Genomic DNA, 22,437 nt, shown 5'->3' on the forward strand with positions numbered 1-22,437 from the left:
TGTATCTCCCAAATTTATTTATAGAGCCACCTAGAAAACATTGGCTTTTCATTTACAAGATACTATGGAGCTTTTCAGAATCGTTTCATAAACTCTTTAACCCACAGAAACTCTCAGTTATAATCAAAGTCTGAAGACTTTGTTTTGGTGTTTTTGAGGATTACTGACAGGGCATTTCAAATGGCCATATTAACGTGTAAATAGGTAAATCTCCATGTGCTAACTTTACCACATTAATAAATCACCAAATGTGTCTAATATATTAGCACAACCCTGTAAAAAACCACAAATACTTCAATTATGTCTTATTTGAATGCATTCTTGGGGTATTCAGTTTAGAAAATAAATGGGAACAAATTCTTAAATGAAATACAATAAGCATGCAGGCTTGGAACATCTGGAACAAAAGTAAGGTGAAAACTGGAAAACACAAGTGTCCTGGGTGGGAGGTGAATGCACAAAGACAAGAGAAACTCTCCAGTCTCTACACATCCCCAAGCTAGTTCCAAACAGCTGAGAGTTACAGTTCACTCACTGTCTAGACATTCTGAAAATAAACCACAACAGCAATGTTAAAATAATAACACTAATAAAATAAAAAATTTAAAAAAAAAAAAAGTATTTGGGCTTATTTTAGCCAAGATGTTTTAATAAAATGCCACCATTCTTTCCTTGGCCTGTGGTGGGATGCCTGTGTGCTCTGATTGCATTCTTTAACACCCTTCATGTTTTCTACTGTTTGCAACAGTTAGGCTTCAATAAATTCAATCCAACTATAACAGTTAATTCTAACAATCTTTTAATCTTCTTGTCGCTCTAATACCAGACACCTATAGAAGAGTGCTCAAGATCTTAATGATTAGCTTGCTAGTGGCTTAGTATCTAGAGGTACTCCTTCTGACCCAGGTATATAACACTGTAAGTCTTCATTTAGCAAACAAGGATGTTTTAGAAAATGCTGATTTCTTTCTAATAAATATTATATTGTCTAATATTGGCCTCACCTGCCCCCCCCCCCCTCTCTCTTTTTTTTTTTTTTTTTTTTTTTTTTTTTTGGGGGGGGGGTGTAGAAGCACAAAAGCCATCCTTTTTTATTGAAAAACAATGGATACTGTCCTTAAGGATACTGTCTCTGCTGTGCTGGCATAATGACAAGTAGAATTGTCCCCCACTTAGTGCTGTCAAAAAGATCTAACATAGAGGCATACAGCTGCTGGGCATAAAAGTGCTCATTTGGTAGCATTAATTTTCCAATTTACATCTTCAAGTATACCAAGTATACCTTTTTTAAGGTGTGGCATAGCAAATGCAAGTCTGACTCTACATTTTCCTACTGCAACTCTACAGCTACACAAACTTTTGAAAAAATTCTGTACCTCAGCAAGGATCATCCCCCTGTTCCTCCTGATCCCTCATCTATCAGTGCTCAACTGAGGCAGCTGACTGAGCTCATCGACATCACGAAGTCTTGAGGATTCCTTCTCCAAATGATCCTCAAATTCCTGTTAGAAAATGTTGCACTACACATCCTCTAGCTGCCCAAATAGAAGAACTTAAAAGCAATACTTGAGATCTCCACATATAAGTAAGAGTTCTTGTCATCAAAGAGTGTCAGCCTCAATTTCTTTGAAGAAAGAAATTGCTGCTCACATATTAATGCCTCTCCTCTGCAGCACTCAGACTATTGCAGGCTTTGCAGTGCTCAGAGACGCCCAAGAAACACCTCTGTTACCAGATGCAAACACAGGAACATATTTCAGAGGCTCGTGCAGCTCTGGCAGAGCATCAGCAGAACCAGAATTTCCAGATCAGGGTCCATACTTCTTCCTCCCTCACTTCTGATACACTGAGCAGAAACAGAACCACGTAAAGAAAGGCAAGAGGCACAAAGCTCTGAATGCAAATTTTACATCCACCAGCACAGGGTAATCTCGGTGAGGAATAATTACAGCTTCAGGTAGCTTTCCAAACACTTCATTGCTTTACCTTTCTCCTTTCATTCTTCATGTATCTGCAGTACTCAAATCAAAGAAAAAAAAATCAGAACCACTGTACTTGATTTATAGGCATTGCTCTCCAGCACCCTCCAGAAGTCCCAGTAAGAGTTAAGCCAGTCACTTCCAGCTGTTTCACCTGCTATGTGCGTGTTCAATATTTCTTAATCTGGATCTGCAGTGGTGCATGCTGGCAACCATTGTACTCACAGGTATTCAGCTCTGTTAGTAGTTAAGAATTCCTGTATTAAAAGTGTCCTTTGGAGATCTACTGGGTATTTTGAGTTCCTTGGGCCTTTTTTTCCCCTCACTTTATTATTAGTCTTCCTCAAATGATCATTTTAAATTAGCACTGAGAACTCCCTTGAACTCCTCCCATCATTTCCCATTGCCAGTTCTGAGTCCTTGTGGCAAAATAGCACAAAGTAATCGGAAAAGCAACAGGTAAGGAAGTTGGGTGTAACTTGAATTTAATACAACTGATAACAAAAGTTTAAAGAAATGTGATTTTTAAATTGAAGATGCAGTTTTGAATAACCAGCAGTAGCAAAAGCAAGTGAATCATCTTAAATTGTCACTAACAGGTAGACCCAGAACAACTTTGGATGCATAGTTGTGTCTGAAGGACATCAACAGTCTGTAAAACATATTATGTGGAAACTTCGTACTCTGGTTGAATAGGATTTGTTTCCAGAAATGATTAAGACATCTTCAGCAAGAGGCATTTCCTGTACCTTGGAAACAGTTTCTGAACTCCAGGTTAATCCTCTAAACTTGACATTTAAAATTCTATTTCCAAAGAATTACCTATCCATTCTCAGAAAAACAAAACAAAACAAAAAACCCCAGACATAACCAACCCCTCTTAATTTCTTTGCCACCTATTCTGTACTGTAGCAATTCTTAAATATTCTTGTGATGTTTTCAGTTGTAGTCCAGGCATGTTAACTATGGCATAATTACCAACCACCATGTGACAGCAATGGCCCTTGGAAGGCTGAAGGTCACTGTGTGTGCAGAGCCAGGCACACAGGTTGCAGTCTGCCAGTGGAGCAGAATGAGCATAAAAACTCAACTGTTTCTGAAGAGAAGGAAAATTTTTGCACCGTTTAATGGTATTTGGCAGAATACTAAAGTTGTCCTAGGGAGAGGCACCAGCATAAAATCTCTGCAGTGAAACATTTCTTACAGGACATACAGCAACCTCTAGAAGGTTTTGTTAAAGACTCCTTGTATTGGTCTGTCCCTGTGTGACTGCAGTCTCAAAGGGCTCATTTTTGGTTTTTAACACTCCCACTCAGCATGAGATTGTAGCTTATTTCAAATACAGGATTTGGGATTTTAAGCACAACTGGTGTGATTATCAATTACTTTAACCCGCTGAAGATCTCCCCAGCCTTCCAGGTGCACCCAGCTGAGATGTACTTACCAGGACAGAATAAAGCTGCTTGAAAGATTCTTGGGTATTTTCATGCAGGAACCATGCCTTAAATAATGCCAGTTTCATACATTAGCTGTTTGGAATCACGTGTTCCTGTTTGGTTAAATACATTCAAACCTTTGCTATGAAAAATACAGCTCTATTAACTGCTTCTTCATGAGCTTGTTAGAAAACAGTGATATGACTGCAAAATAGGATAACTTTCTGTTTCATCAAAAAGTAGTTCCCCCAGGCATTACAATGTGACACAAAATCTTTTAATATATTGAGCATTTTCATTAAGTTCTCTATAAAGAAGGAAGAATACAGCATGAAATGCTAAAAGCTTTTAAAACATGCCAGGGAATTTCAGTGGGAAAGTAAAAAATTTTGCAAGCCACAAGTCTATATTTCACATTTAAAATGTTGGCTGAGACATTAAACAACTACAGAAACATTTTTATATAATATGATTTAGATCTGTTGTTCAAGAATTTCAGAACAAACGTTTACTCTTTTCTGATTAATATGTGAAACTTAAAAAAAATAGAACAAAACAAAAAGACATTAATCTGATGACTGAAATATATTCCCAGGTAAAATTCAAGCATCCTAGTTCTGTCCACAGAATACCTCCAGACACAGCAGAGCCAAGCACTGCCTGAGGGATTAATCACCAGGAAACCTCTACACAGCAGAGATTTCCACTTTCATGATTTTACTTTTTTCTGCTTTGGAGGGAGCTGTTGTGAACTCTCACTCTCTTCTGCACAGAAGAAGCAATCTTCATAGATGCTTTCTTTGCAAAGGACCTCTCCACAGCTCCGGGTTTCCATAGCAACAGCTGAGCATCCTCTCCACCTGTCAACAGGGACTCATCTTCCTGGTTCCAGCAGAAGGAGCGAACTGTGGCAGAGTGTCCTCCACAGAGGGTACCCACCAGGCTCAGTCCCTCGGTGCCACAGCTGATGAGATGAATGTCTCCTGTGGATGTTCCCCCAAGAAGAAAGAGTTTGTCTGCCTTTTCGTGGTACAAGCCACCTACCAGGTACTGCAAGCTGTTGTTTTCAACGCAGACTGCATCTCTGACATCCAGCACGTGCAGTCGTGTTATTGGTTCCTCAGTATCTAACTGAGCCATGTCCCACCAACAAAACCCCTCGTCGTGTGTTGTGCAGTAAACCTGCTTGTAATCTTTCCCAGACCAGCCAATAAAACTTACTGATGAATCTGAATTGCAAGTTGATATCAAAGCATCATCTTCGTTATCCTTGTTAATGTCAAACACATTAACCAACCCATCAGTTGACCCAGAAACCACCAAATTGGGTTCGATAGGATGAAAACAAATTTTTGTGATATCATCGTTGTGACTTTCAGAATAGACTCCCAAGGGCTCCTTAGTTGTGCCAGCACAGTTTGTAATGCCTCTTGCATCCCAAAACACCAGAAATGTGTCCTGTTCAACTTTTTCTGTTCCAGCACAAACGATGAGATCACTGCAGTTGATATCAAAACTGATGAAAACATTGGCAGGATAGCCACTAAATATCTGCACAGCTTCCTGAGATGCTAAACGAATATCCCAGCATTTCACTGTGCCATCACTGCATGCTGAGAACACTACACTGTCACATGCATGGGCAAATCTGACTCCGTGAAGTACCCCAGGACAACTCTTGTACTCCCGCAGGAAGTTTAAGGTTTCCCTGTTATAAATCCTAATTGACTTATTGGAACAGGAGACTGCCACAAAGCCACTGCTTTCAGCTGTAGAAGGTTTGGAAACATCCACATCCAGTAAGTAAGCAGGTTCCTCACGCAGCATGGAACGCTTTGCTATGCTCAAACTAGCAAGCTGCTCCTCCATCTTCTCTACTGCACTCATCTCAAATGCTGCTCCAAAGTTGTCAGAAACCTGTAATAAATGAAATCCAAGGTGAGTTTTATTTATAACATTCTTAAATAATGCTACTTTTAACAATATGTACGAAAAAACATCTTGTGTTGAGATGATATGTGAAGTCAACCTGCAATCATCCTGATGTCCTAACCCTACAATTTCATTTACAGAAACAGAGAACAGGAAAGGGCTCCCTGAGTTAAGGAGTTCAGCCTTTTGTCACTGTAAGCACTACATCATATAATCCCCTTAAAAGATTAAATAGTCTGTCTCTGAATCCTGTGAAAGTCACGCTGAAAATCACTTTATATATAATATATAATCACCTTTTATATAATAGTAAATGGATGTTCTCCACAAGTGGAAAGAGAATGAAGCCATCACCACTACCTGAGAAGGAATAATTGTTGCTCTAACAAGTTGCTAGCAGGCACAGCCCACAAACAGTTGTCAGTACAACTGCAGGAGACTTCTTAAGTGCTTCAAGAGAAGCATGACCAGAAGGTCAAGGGACACAATTCTCCTTCTCTTCTGTGATCGTGTGAGACCCCACCTGGAGTACTGTGTCCAGTTCTGGGGTCCCCAACATAAAAAGGACATGAAGCTGCTGGACTGAGTCCAGAGAAGGGATATGATAAGAGAGCTGGAGCACCTCTCCAACAAAGACAGGCTGAGAGACTTGGGGTTGTTCAGCCTTCCAGAAAACCAGGCCTTCCAGTACCTGAAGGGGTGGCAAGAAACTGGAAAGGGATTTATTTCAAGGGCAAGGAGTCATAGGACAAGTAGTAAGGGTTACAGGCTGAAAGAAGGTAGATTTAGGTTAGACAGACATTAGGAAGAAAATCTTCCATGTAAGGGTGGTGAGACTCTGGCACAGATTGCCCAGGGAAGCTGTGGCTGTGGATGCCCCATCCCTGAAGTGTTGAAGGCCAGGTCAGATGGAGCTTTAAGCAACTTGGTCTGGTGGGAGGTGTCCCTGCTCACAGCAGAAGGGTTGGAACTCGATGATCTTCAGGGTCCCTTCCAACCCAAAATATTCAATGATTCTATGAATTTTTCTCCTGGGGGACTCACAAATGGTAGGCAGAGAGCATGACGAAAATTATGCAGAACTGCAGCCTGAGGTGGCCAGCTCAGACAATTTTTACAAGTATTTAGGTGCCCAATGATGCACACAAACATCTGTCAGCATACCACAGACCACCCAAACAGGCTACATGACATGAGTGGAATTCCTTGGAATTCAGCACCTTTGCTTTTTTTATCAATTCTCCCAAGAACCTGTTTTTTGAGACTCCCATAAAATCACATAACGTTGGCTCTTAGTCCAACTGATAAAAATCTTCCCTCCAGTGGCATTCTTCTCTGACACTACTGAACCCTCCTAGAAACCCACACTGTGTGAGAGATGTACACAAATTCAAATTTTACCATGCAAAACCAGTATCAAATAATATTCTCTCAATGCTCTCATCCACAGTTTCTGTGACACAATGAAAAATTCAATTCTGTAACTGCAGTAAAGACTTAGCAATTTAGAGTCAGGAAAAGTAATGAAGCATTTAAATGTAAGAGAGATATCTGCCATCATAAACAATACATTGTTTTAGTGAGTTCACAAGCTGCAACCTTTTTTAAAAGGAAAAAATAGACAGAGTATGTTAAATAAGCAAAACTATCCACATGAATGACTTCTGTTAAAATTACAGGTTCTGCTTGACTATACCAAAACACTGAGGGTACCACAGGAGGTTCTAAGGGAGTCAAGACTCCAGTGACTTCTCCTTGGTACAGATATTTCAGGTTAAGGCAAATAAGAGTAAAGTAGTACTCAAAAATCTCCTTATTTCCCTTAAGAACTAAGCCAGCACCCAGTCCTTGTTACTACATTCATGAAAAGACTCTTTTTGAAAAAAATCCAAACAGAAATGGAATAAAAAAAATAAGGCAGACCAAGAACACAGGAAAATAGTCTCAGGCCTTCTCAGCTGTCCCATCATAAATTTTTCTACAAATTCTACAGTCTGGATTCTTAGGGATGGAATGAGCAAGTTTACATGGATTACTTGTTTTAGGGTAAGTATCTTTAAAGGCCCGTGAGAACCCAGCATTAAAGGAAAAGTTTTTATGGCAAAACTGCATTCTGCCTTTTTTCTTCTCGGTGTTGCTTGTAGTTTTAGGGTTGTGCTTTCCCTCCTCTCATTTGGTACACACAAATATTCATGACACCATGTAACAAATAAGCAAACTCTTAAAAAACAGCTTAAGTAGGCACACTCAAAAAGCTTAATTCCCAAGTGACAAATAATCTCACTAAGCTATTTGCCTGGGTAATATCCTGACAGTGAAGTCCTCGGGTTAATCTTCTACATCAAAGTAACCTTCCAGAGCATGTCTACAAGTCATTTTTTGCCATAAAATGCAGACATCCTGTGGAAACTCCTTTCCCCTCTGAAGAGAAGAAGTACAACATATTTTCTGGCATTAACCTGAATACAACCCTACCCACAGAGATTGCTCCTTACTCTTCTGAGTATGTACTCAAGTGGAACAACCTTTTACTGGAACTGTTACATAAAACAGATTGTTCTCAAACTTTGCTTATTTGGCTGCATGCAAGACTAAGGCCCAGTTCTATCTGGATTTATTGAACTTTGGTTTTGAAAAATGCACATAAGTACTGTAACACAGTATTTTTGCCATGCTAAATAAAGTACCTCAGATATTATACCACAAAGTAAAGGCAGAAAAATCTAAAGTAAATTTTCAAAACTACTAAATTTCCATGCAAATTAATAATTTAAATTAAAAAATAAATTATTTCAATATTATTATTAAAGACACATTTACTTAAACTGATTTGCTGAGGAATTACAATAGAAGCTTCTATTTAAATGCCATTTCAGAAACACATGCTTGCAGGTGGAGAATGGAGTTTTCATAAATCAGCCCTCCTGTAGTGCTATGGTTACTAAAAAAACCCCTGAGTTCTCTCTGTAAACTTTCTGTAAGAGAAATGTAGTTTTCCAGACTGACCTGAATTTCAAACTCTAAATATTCAGGCTTTTTATACTGCAAAGGCCAAGTAAACTCAAACAGACATGTTCCTGACAAATATCCATTTGGAAACCAAGCTGCAGTTGTTTAAATATTACTGACGTTGATAGAGAATATTATTTGATGAGCAGTTTCTACAGCACTCATGTCAGAGCTCTTACTGCTGGAGATGGAACTCTACAAGTACCTAGAAGATGGAAAAAGCCAGAATCTGCAAAAGCATGTTCATTCAGATTTAATAGTATTTTCTGTGAAACAAATTTAGCCCAAGACAGCTCTTAAGGTTTTACCCCTGAATGCCACAGGTACAGCTCTTCTGAAATAGCAGCAAATGTTGTTCATATTACCAGACTGATGTGAAATTTATATCATCAGGAAGCTGAAGGGTAAAGTTTTCAATTCTATTTCCACTGCAACAACTAAGAAGCCTAAATACTGCATTTGATGGCAGCCAGGCTTTTGCTAAATACTCAGTAAAACGTCTGCCCCAGTAAGAAAATCTTCAGACTATTATGAAATTGTGATTGAAGGTTATATAAACAATTCATGCTCAAACTTCAGGGTGTAGCTGCCAGTCCTTCCTTTGCAGAAGGGGAAGTCACTGTTGTATTTTGATGGGAAAGTTTAAATGGCAGGAATAGGCCCTGTGTTAAATTTATGAGACAAATAGGAAACAATGGTCTTCCAAACACAATAGGAGATAACTAACTAAGCACTGGACTGCAGCCACCCACAAAGCACATGGTGCTCTGCACCAGAAAAGTGAAGTACTCCTAGTTTAGCATTCCTTAACTTTGACAACATGGGTATCTGTCACCAAGAATCCTTTGGCCAAGTCAGTATCTTTGAAACCCAACAGGACTTGGATACAGAACAAGACCCACTTGTGATGAGCAGTGGGGAAAACTGCTCATGCTAATGGGACAAACTTCTTAACACAAAGCTTGCCCTTTATCTGTTCCAGTCTCTGAAGAAATGGCAGTGACAGAACTGGCCAAAACCTCTCCTTTCCCCAAGGTGCCTCCTTTGCTCAGAACATGAGGCAGCTCTGCAGATTCTCCACTTACTCCCAACTCGCAGTGGCCACAGTCTGAATCTACAGTCTCAACACAGGCAAAATGCAGGTTAAGGTGCTAGGAAAACACCACCACTAAGATGACAGATGAGTATCTGACTGAAGGTGTCTGGTTATGACAAGGCACCTGTGTGTGAAACAGAAGTCCAATCCCATCCTCAGTGATCACCATTCCTTGAATGTAACAGCTGCATCTCTCATCTGCAGCCTTGGAACAAGGTAAAGCCACCTCATACAAAGTCACCCTGAAACTTCTGTTGCTGCATCCAGTCCTCTCCAATGACATCCAGGTGACATTTTCTATGAATTAACTTCATAGTTATATGCAACCCCTGCATATCTCCTTGACAGCACACCTACTAGAAACAATGAGGTTCTTGAAGGACACTCAAAATTCAGAATAAATACAGTACTCTGAAATTAACTAAAATATTTTGGCCTCCAGGGCATCCTACAAGGCTCCTTTAAAAGAGAAATAAGCTTAATTTTTAGACTAGAAGGCATGAAGTGAAAGGGGTGCCAAGGAGGCATTTCAGAGGCCTTTGGTATGTATTTCTCCCGAGTGGAGTGTGGAACATAAAGCAAGAGTAGAAGCAAACAGTGTCAGGTGCCCAAAGCAGGCCTTCCAGTGACAGAGAAATGAAAAGTACACATTTATCTGCACAAACTAAACATTTCCTATTGTCTCAGCATATACTGCTGTGCTCTTTTTGCACTGTTCAGAACACCACAGTCTCAACTGTGGCCAACAGGCTCCTGAGTCCTCTTTAATCCAGAAAGTTTTTCAAAAAAAGCCCCAGTAATTTATAAGTTATTTTCCTTCTCCTTCTAGTGGCACATAGAAGATGCTAACAAGTTGCCCAGTTCTCATTTCCAAAAGGGAATGTTAACACAATAATATATAGAAACATAAAATTTCCTCTCTGGAAAATGTCAGAGAAATGGAACTTCGCCTCAAAGATTTACTCAGCAATGTAAGAGTAACATCTGAGTAGATGGGTAGAAATGCATAATAAAAATGAAAACAACCTGTAGTTTTGGCAATCTTCTCTGCAGAGGTCAAATACCAAAAATAGCAAGGGATCTGAACAGCAGCACATGAAATCTTGCACTGTTCTTTCCTACTATAAACAATGCAAACAGACCCTCCCTTCACTTTCACCATTATTAAAAGTTCAAGAACAAACTAAGAACAAACCTGGAGCTCTGGGCAGTGGGAAGCAGCTCATGCATGCAGCATTACATGTGGTTTGCATTTTAAAAGCAAAAGGCAAAGCACAAGGTTGGCTGAGGAGAAGGCATTAGCATGCTGTGCTTCACTAATGCAAAATGCCTTTAGAGACCTCTCCTCACTGGCACCACTTCACATCAGAAGACAGATCAGCCAAGTGATCTAAGTGCTGAGGGGAAGCACAAAACACCCATCAGGCATGCACAATTTCTGCAGGATACAAACTCCTATAGCTGATTTTGCTATTTTCCCAAAGCAGGGAGATAAGGCGTTTTTACAGCATTCTCACAAAGCCATTTTAAGGCAAAGAGAACAAACAGCACTTGGTCTGTTGGGCAGGAAGGGAGTAAGATGCATGGGAGGCTATGCTAAAGTGCAGAAACAAGATGTAAACTGCCAAAAGAATTAGCTCATCCTTCCAAATCAGCTACATCTAGTTTCTAAATGTAAAGCATGGCAAGAAAAAACTCCAGGTAATTTTGGATTTGCAGTACAGAGAAAACTATTACATCCAGAGAGCAGAAAGGAGGAAAAAGATAAAACATTGCTACAACAAAGTCTATGGAAAGAGCAAAAAAAATTAGGTCTACCAAACTATCTGCCTTCCATTAAGTTGGTTCTACCCTATCCTCCCACCAGTACAGACCTTGGGGGTATGATCCCATTCTGTAATGGAGAGAAGAGCTGTAACTGGGACAGAGAACCAAGGGAATGGCCTTAAACAACAGCACTGAGGGAAAAAAAGAGTCAGAAAGAAACAGAAGTCATTACTATGAGAAAACATAGGGGAAAAACCACAGGTGATTAGTACTTTGGGGTTCATTAATTTAAAGAAAAAGGGAAACTAACCTTTGTGTACTCATCTTCTGGGGGCACAGGCAGGTATTCATAGCAATGCAAAACCAAACCTCTTTTTTAATATTTTATCAGATGTCCTTAGAAAGAAAGCACAAAAACAACTTTGCATTTGCATAGGGAGTTTAAAATGCATAAACAATAAAAACCATATATGGAATATTTTCATCAAAAGAAAACTTCTTACATTAGTTTTTTTTTGGTGTAAGATTTTGCATTACAACTAGAAAGACCTATTCTGATTTTGTATCCAACACTGGAAAACATGGTGGAGGCAGCCAAGATTTAGAAAATTTAGGTCCAATTTGCAGTAAATTAATATTCACACCTGAGTAAGTGAGAGCCTATTGATACAAATTCATGAACCCAGGCAGACGATAAAGACCAAAGCACAAAACACCGTAAGAAAAATTTAAGTGCAAACCAATCCAATGTACAATTGAAGAATTCAAATAAGCCAGAAATAAAAATACATAAAACTATAAAAATTATCAAATTAGCAATTTTGGCTTCAAATTTACACCAATATTATTAAAATCTGATGCCCAGATAGTTAAACTACCTTCTCTTAAAAATTTAGAAAAGTCTAACAAAGTGTGTGAAAGTTTCTAAACACTCTACGAGGCTGTGTGCAACATGTTTGAGAATTTTCCTTTTTCCATCTTCTCTTTTCATCCAGTTCCATACTAGTGACACAGATCTACTAACAGAGGAGCAGCAAAGCAGGATCTGTCACCAGAATCATGCTCTGACATGAGCAACTGGATCCCAGTGAGAACTGCCTTGGGAAGGGGAGGTTTCCTCATAGTGACCTCAGCAGGCAGAGGATGTTACTGCCTCCAGGTGTTGGTGAGGTGGTCATCCAATAAAGGAGACTGCAAAGCAGTAAGAGGATAAGAGATGCTCTTTTTTACTCTCATGGCTATTCTCAGATCAAGCTAAGCAATCCTATTTTATTAAGGCAGATCCGAAAGATTCCCAGGCAGAAGTTAAACTACAGAAAGAGATACTGTAATAGGGACATTTATCTTCTAAATTCTGTACATTCTCCTTCATTTTTTGCTAAGACTACAATATTGGAAAACCCTCTGCAAAAGCCAATCTATGCTTAAACTGCACACTCGTGGCCACTGAACAGGTAAAAGACAAACCACATTCTCAGGTACATTCTACAGAACAGGCCAGAGCTGCCAGAAAAACTCTCCCAGCACTGGGCCTTGACTTTTGTGACGGAGCAAGTGTCTGAGCTGGGGGTCAAATACAAGGTTTGTGCCTAATGCTCCTTCCTCCCAGGCATAGACAGTGCCTAAACCTGTACTCCAGCCCAGCAGGGTAACCTATGGGGTGATCCAGATCACCTTCTAAAAGAAGGGTAAGCATCTAGCAGGGAAGTCATGGCCAGTTCTGCAACACTCACCCTTTCTCTACCAAACACCTCCTGTGATGGGACCCAGGACACTGGTTGATGGATGGATGGATGGATGGTGGACAATATCCACACCCAACCTCTCCAGAAGACTTCCCCCTCCAAGTGCTATGCAAACACTAATGCTCTCACCCCCAGCAGATGCTTGATCCCTCACAGCTTCAAAACACAGCACCTCTGTGTTCTGGTGTCTGTCTGTAATGTAACCACAGCTATTCAGCCAACCCACTGCAAAACTTGAAGAGAATCCAAGTCTCAGCCTTCTGCATTTGTGCTTATCTCATCAGACCACACTGACCACAGAAAAGTCATTTCCTTTCTCTTGTGAGCACCTCCCACTGCAGACACCATATTGACATTACTTTTTGTAACCACAAACATAGGAAAGAAGATACAGAACCAATCAGGCCCTGGTCTACATACAGCCAGCAACTGCTGGATATCAAACATGTAGGGTACAACCTTCTCCTGAGTAGTATTAAGTTCTTTTCCATTCACATTTCCACAAAATAACGATGAGCAGCTAAAAGAAGGTGCAAACCTTTCTCTGACCTATTCCTCACATGCCAAACACACTAACAGCATTTTCTTTTGTTAAAAGGTCAAATGGCTTGCTGTTTGACTTGGCACTAGCACTGTGCAGCAGGATGGTCATCTTACAGATAAGGAAAACAGAAATGAATCTATCTGAGTGGATTTGAACAAGATCTTGGCCCACAAACACGTCCTACTCCTGGTTCTGCCAGAACAGTTTACTTAAATTCTCAGCAAGGTGTGACATTCATGCTTGATGTCCTTAAGCAGTAAAATAAAAACAGTATTTGCCCAGCTCACAATACTTGTGTACACAAACTTGAGTAAGTACAGTCAGCAGCAGCCCTTCAAAAGCAAAAGCCTTGTTCTGAACATCTCTGGTACAAGATGAAATGCAAAAGTCACAGTTAGACTGCAATGCACCTGCAAATTCCACAATCAGAAAGGGCTTCCATGTCCTTTCAAGTTTGGGATTACAATAAGGGACTCCAAGAGCAATGACTTTCAGGGCCATCTGAAGCTGAACAAAACAGCCAGATGAATGGGGCAACCCTGATGATCCACCCTATTGGGAAAGGTGAAAGGAAAAATTAATGATGCAGCTGCACTAATAATTCAGTGACTCTGAAATAATGCCATTTATTTCCTTCAATTCAGACAGTGCCACGTGGCACCAACAGCTTCAGGTATATAAATATATATATTTAAAAAGAGAAGTAAGAAGATTCTTTCCAAATATTAGTAAATTTTGCTGAAATTCTTCCAAAGAATTAGTTTCTACAACACAGGAAGCCTGGGAAATTTCAACCTAAATTTAGCAGCAACCGGAATAAAAGGATATAAAGAAACTTAGCTACAGCAGGAAAAATAGCTCCTACTACCACACACTGGTGCCAAAATAACTATAATGAAATGAAATGTTTTATTTACCAGAACATACTTTCACAACAGTAATTTAACTTAAGTACACTTCATTACCAGAGCTCATTCTTCAAAACACAAAACTATTATGTTTTCAAAACTTTTCTTATAAAAGCCCAAGCTTCAGATCAGATGCTACAGTTCTTGTCTTCACTGGGGATGTGTTTGGTGAATTGGTAAGAAGGAATTTCCCTGCAGGTGCAGATGTGGCACCAGGATTTTCCAAACACAACCCTTGTGTGCTTGGCAGTTTTTAATATCCCTGCCTAAGCAATTCTCTGCAGTTCCAGATGTACTGCACAAGCATCTGTCGAGCCTAAGCAGGGAAAACAACCCCTTTTCCCCATTTGCTTCCCCAGGAACATGAAGATCACTAAGGTGTTTTCACCAGCCACATTCTACAATAGCCATTTTTGACACTTAGCTAATACAGATCACCACATCAAGGTAATTTGTCAGACCCTCTCCAGTATCAAAGCAACAGGAGAAACTGGAGATCCTTGTGTGCCCATGGCAGTTCACAGACTATCAGTTGCCAAAACAAGTTCTTTGTGCACAGCATGACAGCTGGAGGCTCTGCTGAATCCTTATCATGCCCCAAGCTCAATTTTCAATGCTTTGTAGATGACATCTTTTCCTTTTGTCTGCTAAGTGACAAGAGCAGGATGGAAGAGGCTGAAATAAAGGGTTTTAGAGCTCTGCTGACTTTATCCTGTCCAAAAGTGTTTGCCTTTGTCTCCATAAAAGATGCTGAGATATCAAGTACATGCACCATTGTACTTGTGCAAGGCATCCTCCTCAGCTCATTTTCAAGAGCCTTTAGACAGCATTTACACTTGAACCACATGCAACACTCCAGCACTAGCTTCACCAGATGCAGATAAAAAAAATATTTTTTTCCCTTTTTATAATATCCAAGTACACACTGATTTTCCTCCATACTGCACTGGAAGTCCATGAGCCCCCAGGACCTGGGCAGGGTATTTATTTTTATAAGATCCACAAAAAAACTGTGGAACATCTTTGGCAGTGTCACTACAAAACAAGACACGGATGAAAAAAAAAAGTCAAGAGCTTTACACAAGTTAATAACCCTGCTCTCAAGCCATGTTTGTTCTCAATGCTTTAGTTAAATCATATTTGGCAGGGCCACAGCAGCTGCCAGCTCTTTGTTGAAGCCAACCTCTTGATAACTAAACCATAATCAAGTGCAGAGGAGGATGGGTTTGATGATCCAGGGAATGGACTGTTTATTTTACAAGAAGTAGCTGGGATGCTTTCCCTTGTATAGCTTGGCAAAGAGAGAGACTGAGAAGGGATACGATTACTATCTACAAATACATCAAAGGAATAAATGCTGAAGAGGGAGGGGAGCTACTCAAGAACAATACTGGCACAAAAGTTTCAGGGTATAAACTGACCATAAATAAATTTTAGAGCAGAAATGATAAAGTTTATCTTTCAAAATAGTTTCCAATTAGAACAGCAGGGACGAAAACTTTTGACTGTCTTAATCTACTTTTATAACCTTATCAGCCTGGCAACCACGACTGCCCTTGCACAGCAAAGAACACAAATAGGATGGCAGACTGAAAAACAATCAGCTAGGAGTTAAACTGGCTCATCAGTTCTCTCTGGAAGATACCACGCTGCCAGACAGGCAATAGCAAGACACAACATTTGATTACTGAGAGTTTCAAAAGCAGCATCAAGAGCGTAGTGAGAGGGTATGAATGTGCACAGAGAAAATGCAACTTGCAGCCAAAGGAGCTTTCTCTTTCCAAGCTCCTTAAGTTGTTGGGATAAAAGTCTAAGAACTTCAGTGTACCTGAGAGGTGAGATACTAGGAAGAAATTATTTCCTCTGAGGATGGCGAGGCACTTTTACAGCCTCTTTACAGCCAAGGAAGGTGACTGGTTCCTGCTTTTTCTTAGCTGTTTTTCTTACAGCTGGATTTAGCTGAATAGTTAGGATAGGATTTTGGTGCAGCATCTCACCTTGCTCACTGCTATAGGGTGCTACAAATATGCACAAGAGAAGGGAGAGGGACTGCCCAGGTGAAAGCTGGTGGAAGAGCAGGGCAGGGAGCCCTTGATGCCCTGGCTCTGTCAGTGCCCACGGAGGTTCTGGCTGCCCCATCCCTGAAGTGTTGAAAGCAAGGTTGGATGGGGCTTGGAGCATCCTGGTCCGGTGGGGGAGGTGTCTCTGCCTACGAAGGGGGGGTCAGAACTGGGTGATCTTTAAGGTCCCTTCCCACCCAAACCTCTCTGTGATGTCTCTATGATCTCCCTGCAGGTGATGCTGTGGGAAACACAACGCTTCTCTCTCCACCTTCAGCGTTTATCAATCATCGCCCCCTAGAACCGAGTTTTCGCCCGGCGGTGACGCAACTCACCCTGACACATCGCTATGACGTCAGCACAGAGCCGACACGTGCGCCGCGGCCCCAAGAGAGCGGGATGGAAGTGACGTCAAGAGCGGCCCCGGCCAGGAGCTGTCATTGCGCACTCAGCCCGCTTGATGTCACTGTGGCCACCGCTCACCGGGCAGGCAGGAGGAGCACTCCCTCCTTTCATGACATCGCTACGGTCCCACATCAGTTTTAATCGGTTCCGACAAGCTGTCCCCTTAACAGAGGGGTGGTTCGAGGAAACAAAGGCACAGAGTGCAAAGAATAAGAAATCAGCCTGAAGGACTGCGAAGAAAATTATTCAAGTATCAGCAGCTTTTTCTGCCTTTTAAAAGCCTCAGATCCTCAAATCAAGGCTATTAATGAAAAATCACAGCCTGCACCTAGAACTTTCTAACGCCAAAAGTGGAAAAACCCAACCAATTTAACTACACTGCAGCTTTCTGTTCTGCCAAAGAGATTAAAAATAAATTACATGCTCTTCTTTAAAGTCTCATTTTTGTGAATTCAGTGCAGAGCTTTTGATCTTTTGGACTTCATGGCAACGCAAGATGCAGCTCTGGTATTTCCACTTCCACAGCAGCTCAGAGGGAACAGGTGACTTTTGTACATTTGTATTTGCCCAGCAAGCATCAAGTCCAGAAAAATCTATCATTAAATTTTCACAGGGGAGGAAAACAGACCAAACCCAACAACAAAAGCCCCTTCCTCTCTCAATCTATTGCTCACATCTTGCTCCTATACACGGTCCTGAAGCAGGAACATTCAACACACAACCATGGTAAACACTAACACTAAAACACTATTTAAAACCCCTTTTCAAATCTGAGTCATGCACTTCCTTAGATACACTGACAGACATTGGGTAAAGTAAAATCAGCTTCACTTACCTCAAAAAAATCCTCCACAAAGCATAAACAAAATTCAAGTCCATTTGGTTTGCCAGTGAAAGAGCTGCATGTTTCTAAATAAGAATTTCTGCTTTCACAGCCACCAGCTCTTCCCTTCTGATTCCACAACAGAATAACACTTATTTCCAGCTCTCTCAGTCATTCCCAGAGCAACAAACATACACACATGCTTATTAATAACAGATCTTCAAATTACTGAAAAGTAACCAACGTCTGAGGTTTCCTGTTCCAGGTACTTGCAGGACATAACTCCATCTAGTGAGCAATTTGCCAATTTTAATTAAATGCTGGTTTGTCATTTCACCAATTTAACTGCTTACCAATTGCACAGCACTTTTACATCTTCTTTTTAATGGGAAGTGGAGTCATAGTTTTGCCTGGAAATAACAGGCACGGGGAAAAAAGACAGACCACAGTAGTTATGGCTGCTAAGGTGCTGTTAAGTAGTTAAGGTGCAAGTAAAAAGTTGCTAATCAACTTTGTAAAAAGAAAAAAAGATGACAATTCTGCTGAAAAAAAAATAATCAAACAAGCATCAGTGGTGGCTACAGGTATTAACAATACATTCATTCATCTACCTAAAAGCAAAGTGAAATTGCAAGAAAGATACTTAACATTTTAAATGGAGTTGCTTCTGTACACAATCACAATATAGAAATAAAGTATTTTTCCTTTAATTTTTGAATCATTTAGTTTAATCCATCATAAGAACTATGAGTGCTTTAATGCATCTGTGTTTTCACAAATAACATTCAGCTGCTATATTAAACAAAGGTTTTCCAGAGCCCTTTAGTTTGGATTTTTCATTAAGTTTTCATAAGCTGGAAAACTAGAGAACAAAATAAAGATAGCCAGTGCCCTTATAATGCCACAGTGAATTCTTATAGAAAGCAACAATGCTCAAAGAGCAAAACAATAGGGACCAAAAGGTTTGAAAGTATTTTAATTCCTCTGTCTGTTGCAACTTTTAGTCTGAAACTAACCATTAAGGTTATCTCAAAATATTTTCAACAATACAAATAGTGTAATAAAAATAATACAAATCTGAGAACATTAAGACTCTGCAAGAAGTGCCTTTAGATTAATATGAAAAGAGCAGATAAATCTATGTAGAGTATAAAAGGGATATAAACAACAGTACAGATGGTTTATCCTGTGGAGGAGATTAGACTAGATAGTGCAAGAGTCCTTCTGGACTTAAAACACCTGGCATAACAAAACAGAGTGAAAACCTCTCAGGTTGAAGAGTTTTTAAGAAAACATTGTTGTGAAATTGTTAAAATTAATATCTGCACAGTGTTTGCTTCCTGACACTACTTACAAAATATTTGGAATGTTAAAAATACACAAATATCCTCCAGAAACTAGAAACAAGACAGAAAACACATGCTATGCTGGGGCCTTCATAACAACCTAATGAAATTACCCAGTATTTGTCCTGAAATTTGAGCATGATTTTTTTCAGTGCTATAGCTTGACTTACCTTCTTTTTCCAGTGACCTGCACACCTCCATCTTCTGCATTGTTCTCCATGAAATATTGTGTTGAAACTCGCATCCAAGTATCAGCTAAAGCAAAAATACAGCACAGAAACAATTAATCCAAACTTCTGAAATTTAATCTGAAGACTGCAGCTTCAGACATCTTTCACTCCCAGTCTAAATCTTCCTCCACCAAAGCAACAACCTTCTACATACAATTTCACAATCACTCCCATTTGGTTGCTTGCTTGCTTCCATGCACTAAGCATCATCCACATCTATTTAATTAACTCTAAATTAAATGCTCTAAGCTTCCTTACAGACTGCACTGACCATGTGCTGCCTCTACATGCTGACTGCACCAGCCCCACAAATAAACCAAACACTTCTGCCAGACCTGAACAAGCACCAATTCCACTTGGTTTGGAGGTGCAAAGCCCTGCAGTAGAGATGAACTTCCTCAGGGTTTCAAGAGCTGCAAGAGGGAAGGAGGGAACAGGCTGAGGGCAGCTTTGAGGGAAAGAAAGGGGAAGGAAAAGGAGCTGGCAGGAGGAAAACAAGAGGAAAATGCACGAGCAAGAATTTGTGTGAGCCTTCTGTTAAAGGAAAAGAGACAGTACAGGAACACGAGAAGGGGGAGAGATCAGTGACAAGTGGATAATGACTCAGGATAAAATCTGAAGAGGACAAAGGCATGTTTGAATTTGAACTTCCTAACCCCACACAGCTCTAAGGCAACAATGCCTTTTTCCTGTCCTCTGTTGTCCTAAATTGCTTGCAAATCACATGCCCACTCATCTCCAAAAGTTGGCTTTGCCAAGTCTCCCATTCACAAGTCGCTTTTTTTTCTGTCTGGTGTGAAACCCACTAACAGACTTGTCATCACAAAGAAGCTGACCCACACAGATTTTCCCTCACTGATTAAAACCCAGAAGTCCATGTAGAGGACTTTAAAACCATGGCTCATCAGCACAGTACTGCCCATTTCTTTCTGCTTTGTTGTTTGTTTTTTTTTTTTTTTTCAGAAAAGCTCAGAAATCCCATTATTTTTATATTTACAGTAAAAGCATATCAAAGCTGCAGAGAAGTGCTGCCACCACTTAACAGCATCTGGTTTTACATGAGACCTTCCACACAGTCAGGGTACAGACCAGATCCTAGGGCTGCTCAGCAAGAGACTGCTGTCCCCAAGACTGATATAATGAAAGAAAAAAAAAATATATATATATTATAGTTAGGGCATTAAAAAAGCTACCTGAACATCACTGATCATCCTACGTACAACAGAACACTTAAAATACTAGGAAATAAAAGGCATTAACACAGCCTTGTTCTAAGAACAAAGTTTTTACAGGCCCAGAAAACAGCATACTAAGAAAAGCCCTTGTGTTTCTCTGTTCTTCAGTGTGCACAGGATGTTTCTAAGGAAAATTAGTTTGGAATGATACAATTGTAACCAATACAAGTCCTCAGCACAACACAGCATTCACAGTTCTGCTTCCTGTCTTGTAAGCAGAAGCTAATTCTCCAACAAAGCATATTTTAAAATACTTGTTGGTTATATAAAATGTCATTTAAGGATATAACCACCACAACTTTGACAGTAGTTTCTCTAAGTCTTTTTTTTTGTCCTTGAAAACCATAAAAAAAGTTTATTTTCACTTTTTCCTGTGGGGATAAAACAACCAAACAACAAAAAAACCCTAAATAAAACCTCTTATTTCTTCTGACATTTTCCTTTTTTTTTTTGTTTGTTTGAGTCTGCTAGAATTATTAAAAGTTGTCCCCATCCTCACCAAACTTAAGAGTGGCCAGGTGGTGCTTACTAGTGTAACTTCTCATAAAGATATTCCTTTTGCTAAGACAGCTCTTACCTTTAACCCTGACAGCCTGAACAGCCCAGTCACAGCTCTATAACCAGCTGGGCCAGTCCAAATTAGCAACACACTGACCTCATGCCCGCCTCAACCCTACCCCACCTCCCCTAGCATCGAAGCTAGAAAGGGCCACCAGGACACTGTGAATGCCCCACCGGCCTCTCACCCCCGGTTCCGTGTGTTCCGAGAGCCCACTCCAGTACTTCTCGGCTTCCAGGCTTCCCGGAGTCACGGGATAAACTCCCAGGGACGCTTCAGTTCAGCCCTGATGGGAAAAGAAGAGGCAGCGCTGAGGGAACGAAACTCCCGCAGCCCCCACGTTCTCCTCCCCCCCGCACAGGGCACCCAAAACCCATACCCACACCGAGGGGGTTGGACCCAGCGGTACCACCACAGGGGCACAAGTTGCTCCTCCCGAGCCCACACCACGCGCCGTGGACGACCCCCGCGCAGCCCCACCGCACACCCCCCCAGGGGATGCCCCTGACAAGCACGCCAGGAGCCCCCAGCCCAACCTCACTCAACTGAGGGGACCTCTCCCCCAACAAACCTCCACGGAGGGCACCCCTCTCAGCGGCACCAGAGATCCCCGGAGCCCCAGAGATCCCACGGAGCGTCCTCCCCGTCACGGAGCCCCCTCCCCATCTCGGCCCCTCCGCCGGGCTCCGGACCCGACCCCCTCGCAGCCGCCGCCGCGTGCGCCCCACAGGCCCCGCCCCCCACACCCTGCCCAGCCCTCCCATTGGCTGCGGCCGCCGCCTCGCCGGCAGCCATCTTCCCTCCCTGCCGGCGCTGGAAAGGCGGTGGCGCAGAGGAAGCTGATTGGTGGAGGCGGCGGGAGGGGCGGGCCAAATCCCCCCCTCTCCTTCATCCCCGGAACGCTATTGGCTGTTGGCGGCGGCTGGAGGAAGCCCCGCCCCGTTGCCATGGCAACAGCGACGGTAGGGGCTGAGGGAACCCGCCGCCATTAGCGGCCCTGAAAGGGGAAAGGGGCGGTGGCTTCTGCGTGATTGAACCGCGGTGAGAGAGACGTCGGGGTGCGGTGGCTGCCGGGCCGCTGTCTGCCTGTTTCTGATGCAGCTTAGGCTGCCAGCGGCGAACAAGGCGCAATGCCCGCTCTCAGCCATCGTTCTGCGTTGCTGGCGCCGTTCCCCGGGAGCCCCGAGTTCAAGAGTCACCCGAAGGACTGGCAAGGAAACGGTGTCTCCGTGACACGAGATCAGATTCGGTCAACTGGATGAGGGACTGATTTTCTTTTTTAATCCAGAACTGCTGCTTGTAGAGAAGCGGGGACACCCGGGCTGGTGGGGCTGCAGGAGGAGGTGCTGAGCCTGGTGGTGAG

General features: G+C 41.6%; 1 protein-coding gene across 4 annotated transcripts; it reads right to left on the bottom strand.

The window, feature by feature from the left end:
* Positions 1 to 1,934: 1,934 nt before the first annotated feature.
* Positions 1,935 to 21,812, bottom strand: WDR89 (WD repeat domain 89). Of its 4 annotated transcripts, none has more exons than XM_071745332.1 (4): positions 21,646 to 21,812; positions 21,262 to 21,360; positions 19,221 to 19,305; positions 1,935 to 5,332 (listed from the first exon to the last, which is right to left on the bottom strand). In XM_071745332.1, the coding sequence occupies exon 4, from the start codon at positions 5,300 to 5,302 to the stop codon at positions 4,133 to 4,135; it is 1,170 nt and encodes a 389-aa protein (XP_071601433.1). In that variant the 5' UTR covers positions 5,303 to 5,332; positions 19,221 to 19,305; positions 21,262 to 21,360; positions 21,646 to 21,812; the 3' UTR covers positions 1,935 to 4,132. The 4 variants fall into 4 exon arrangements, 3 of the variants coding, with proteins under 3 accessions (XP_071601433.1, XP_071601432.1, XP_071601431.1); XR_011726178.1 differs by lacking the exon at positions 1,935 to 5,332 and adding an exon at positions 16,545 to 17,043 and having other exon boundaries at positions 21,646 to 21,736; XM_071745331.1 differs by lacking the exon at positions 19,221 to 19,305 and having other exon boundaries at positions 21,646 to 21,736.
* Positions 21,813 to 22,437: the final 625 nt, after the last annotated feature.

The sequence above is a fragment of the Heliangelus exortis genome, chromosome 5 (genome assembly GCF_036169615.1).
Source record: "Heliangelus exortis chromosome 5, bHelExo1.hap1, whole genome shotgun sequence".
In the NCBI taxonomy this organism is placed as follows: Eukaryota; Metazoa; Chordata; class Aves; order Apodiformes; family Trochilidae; genus Heliangelus; species Heliangelus exortis.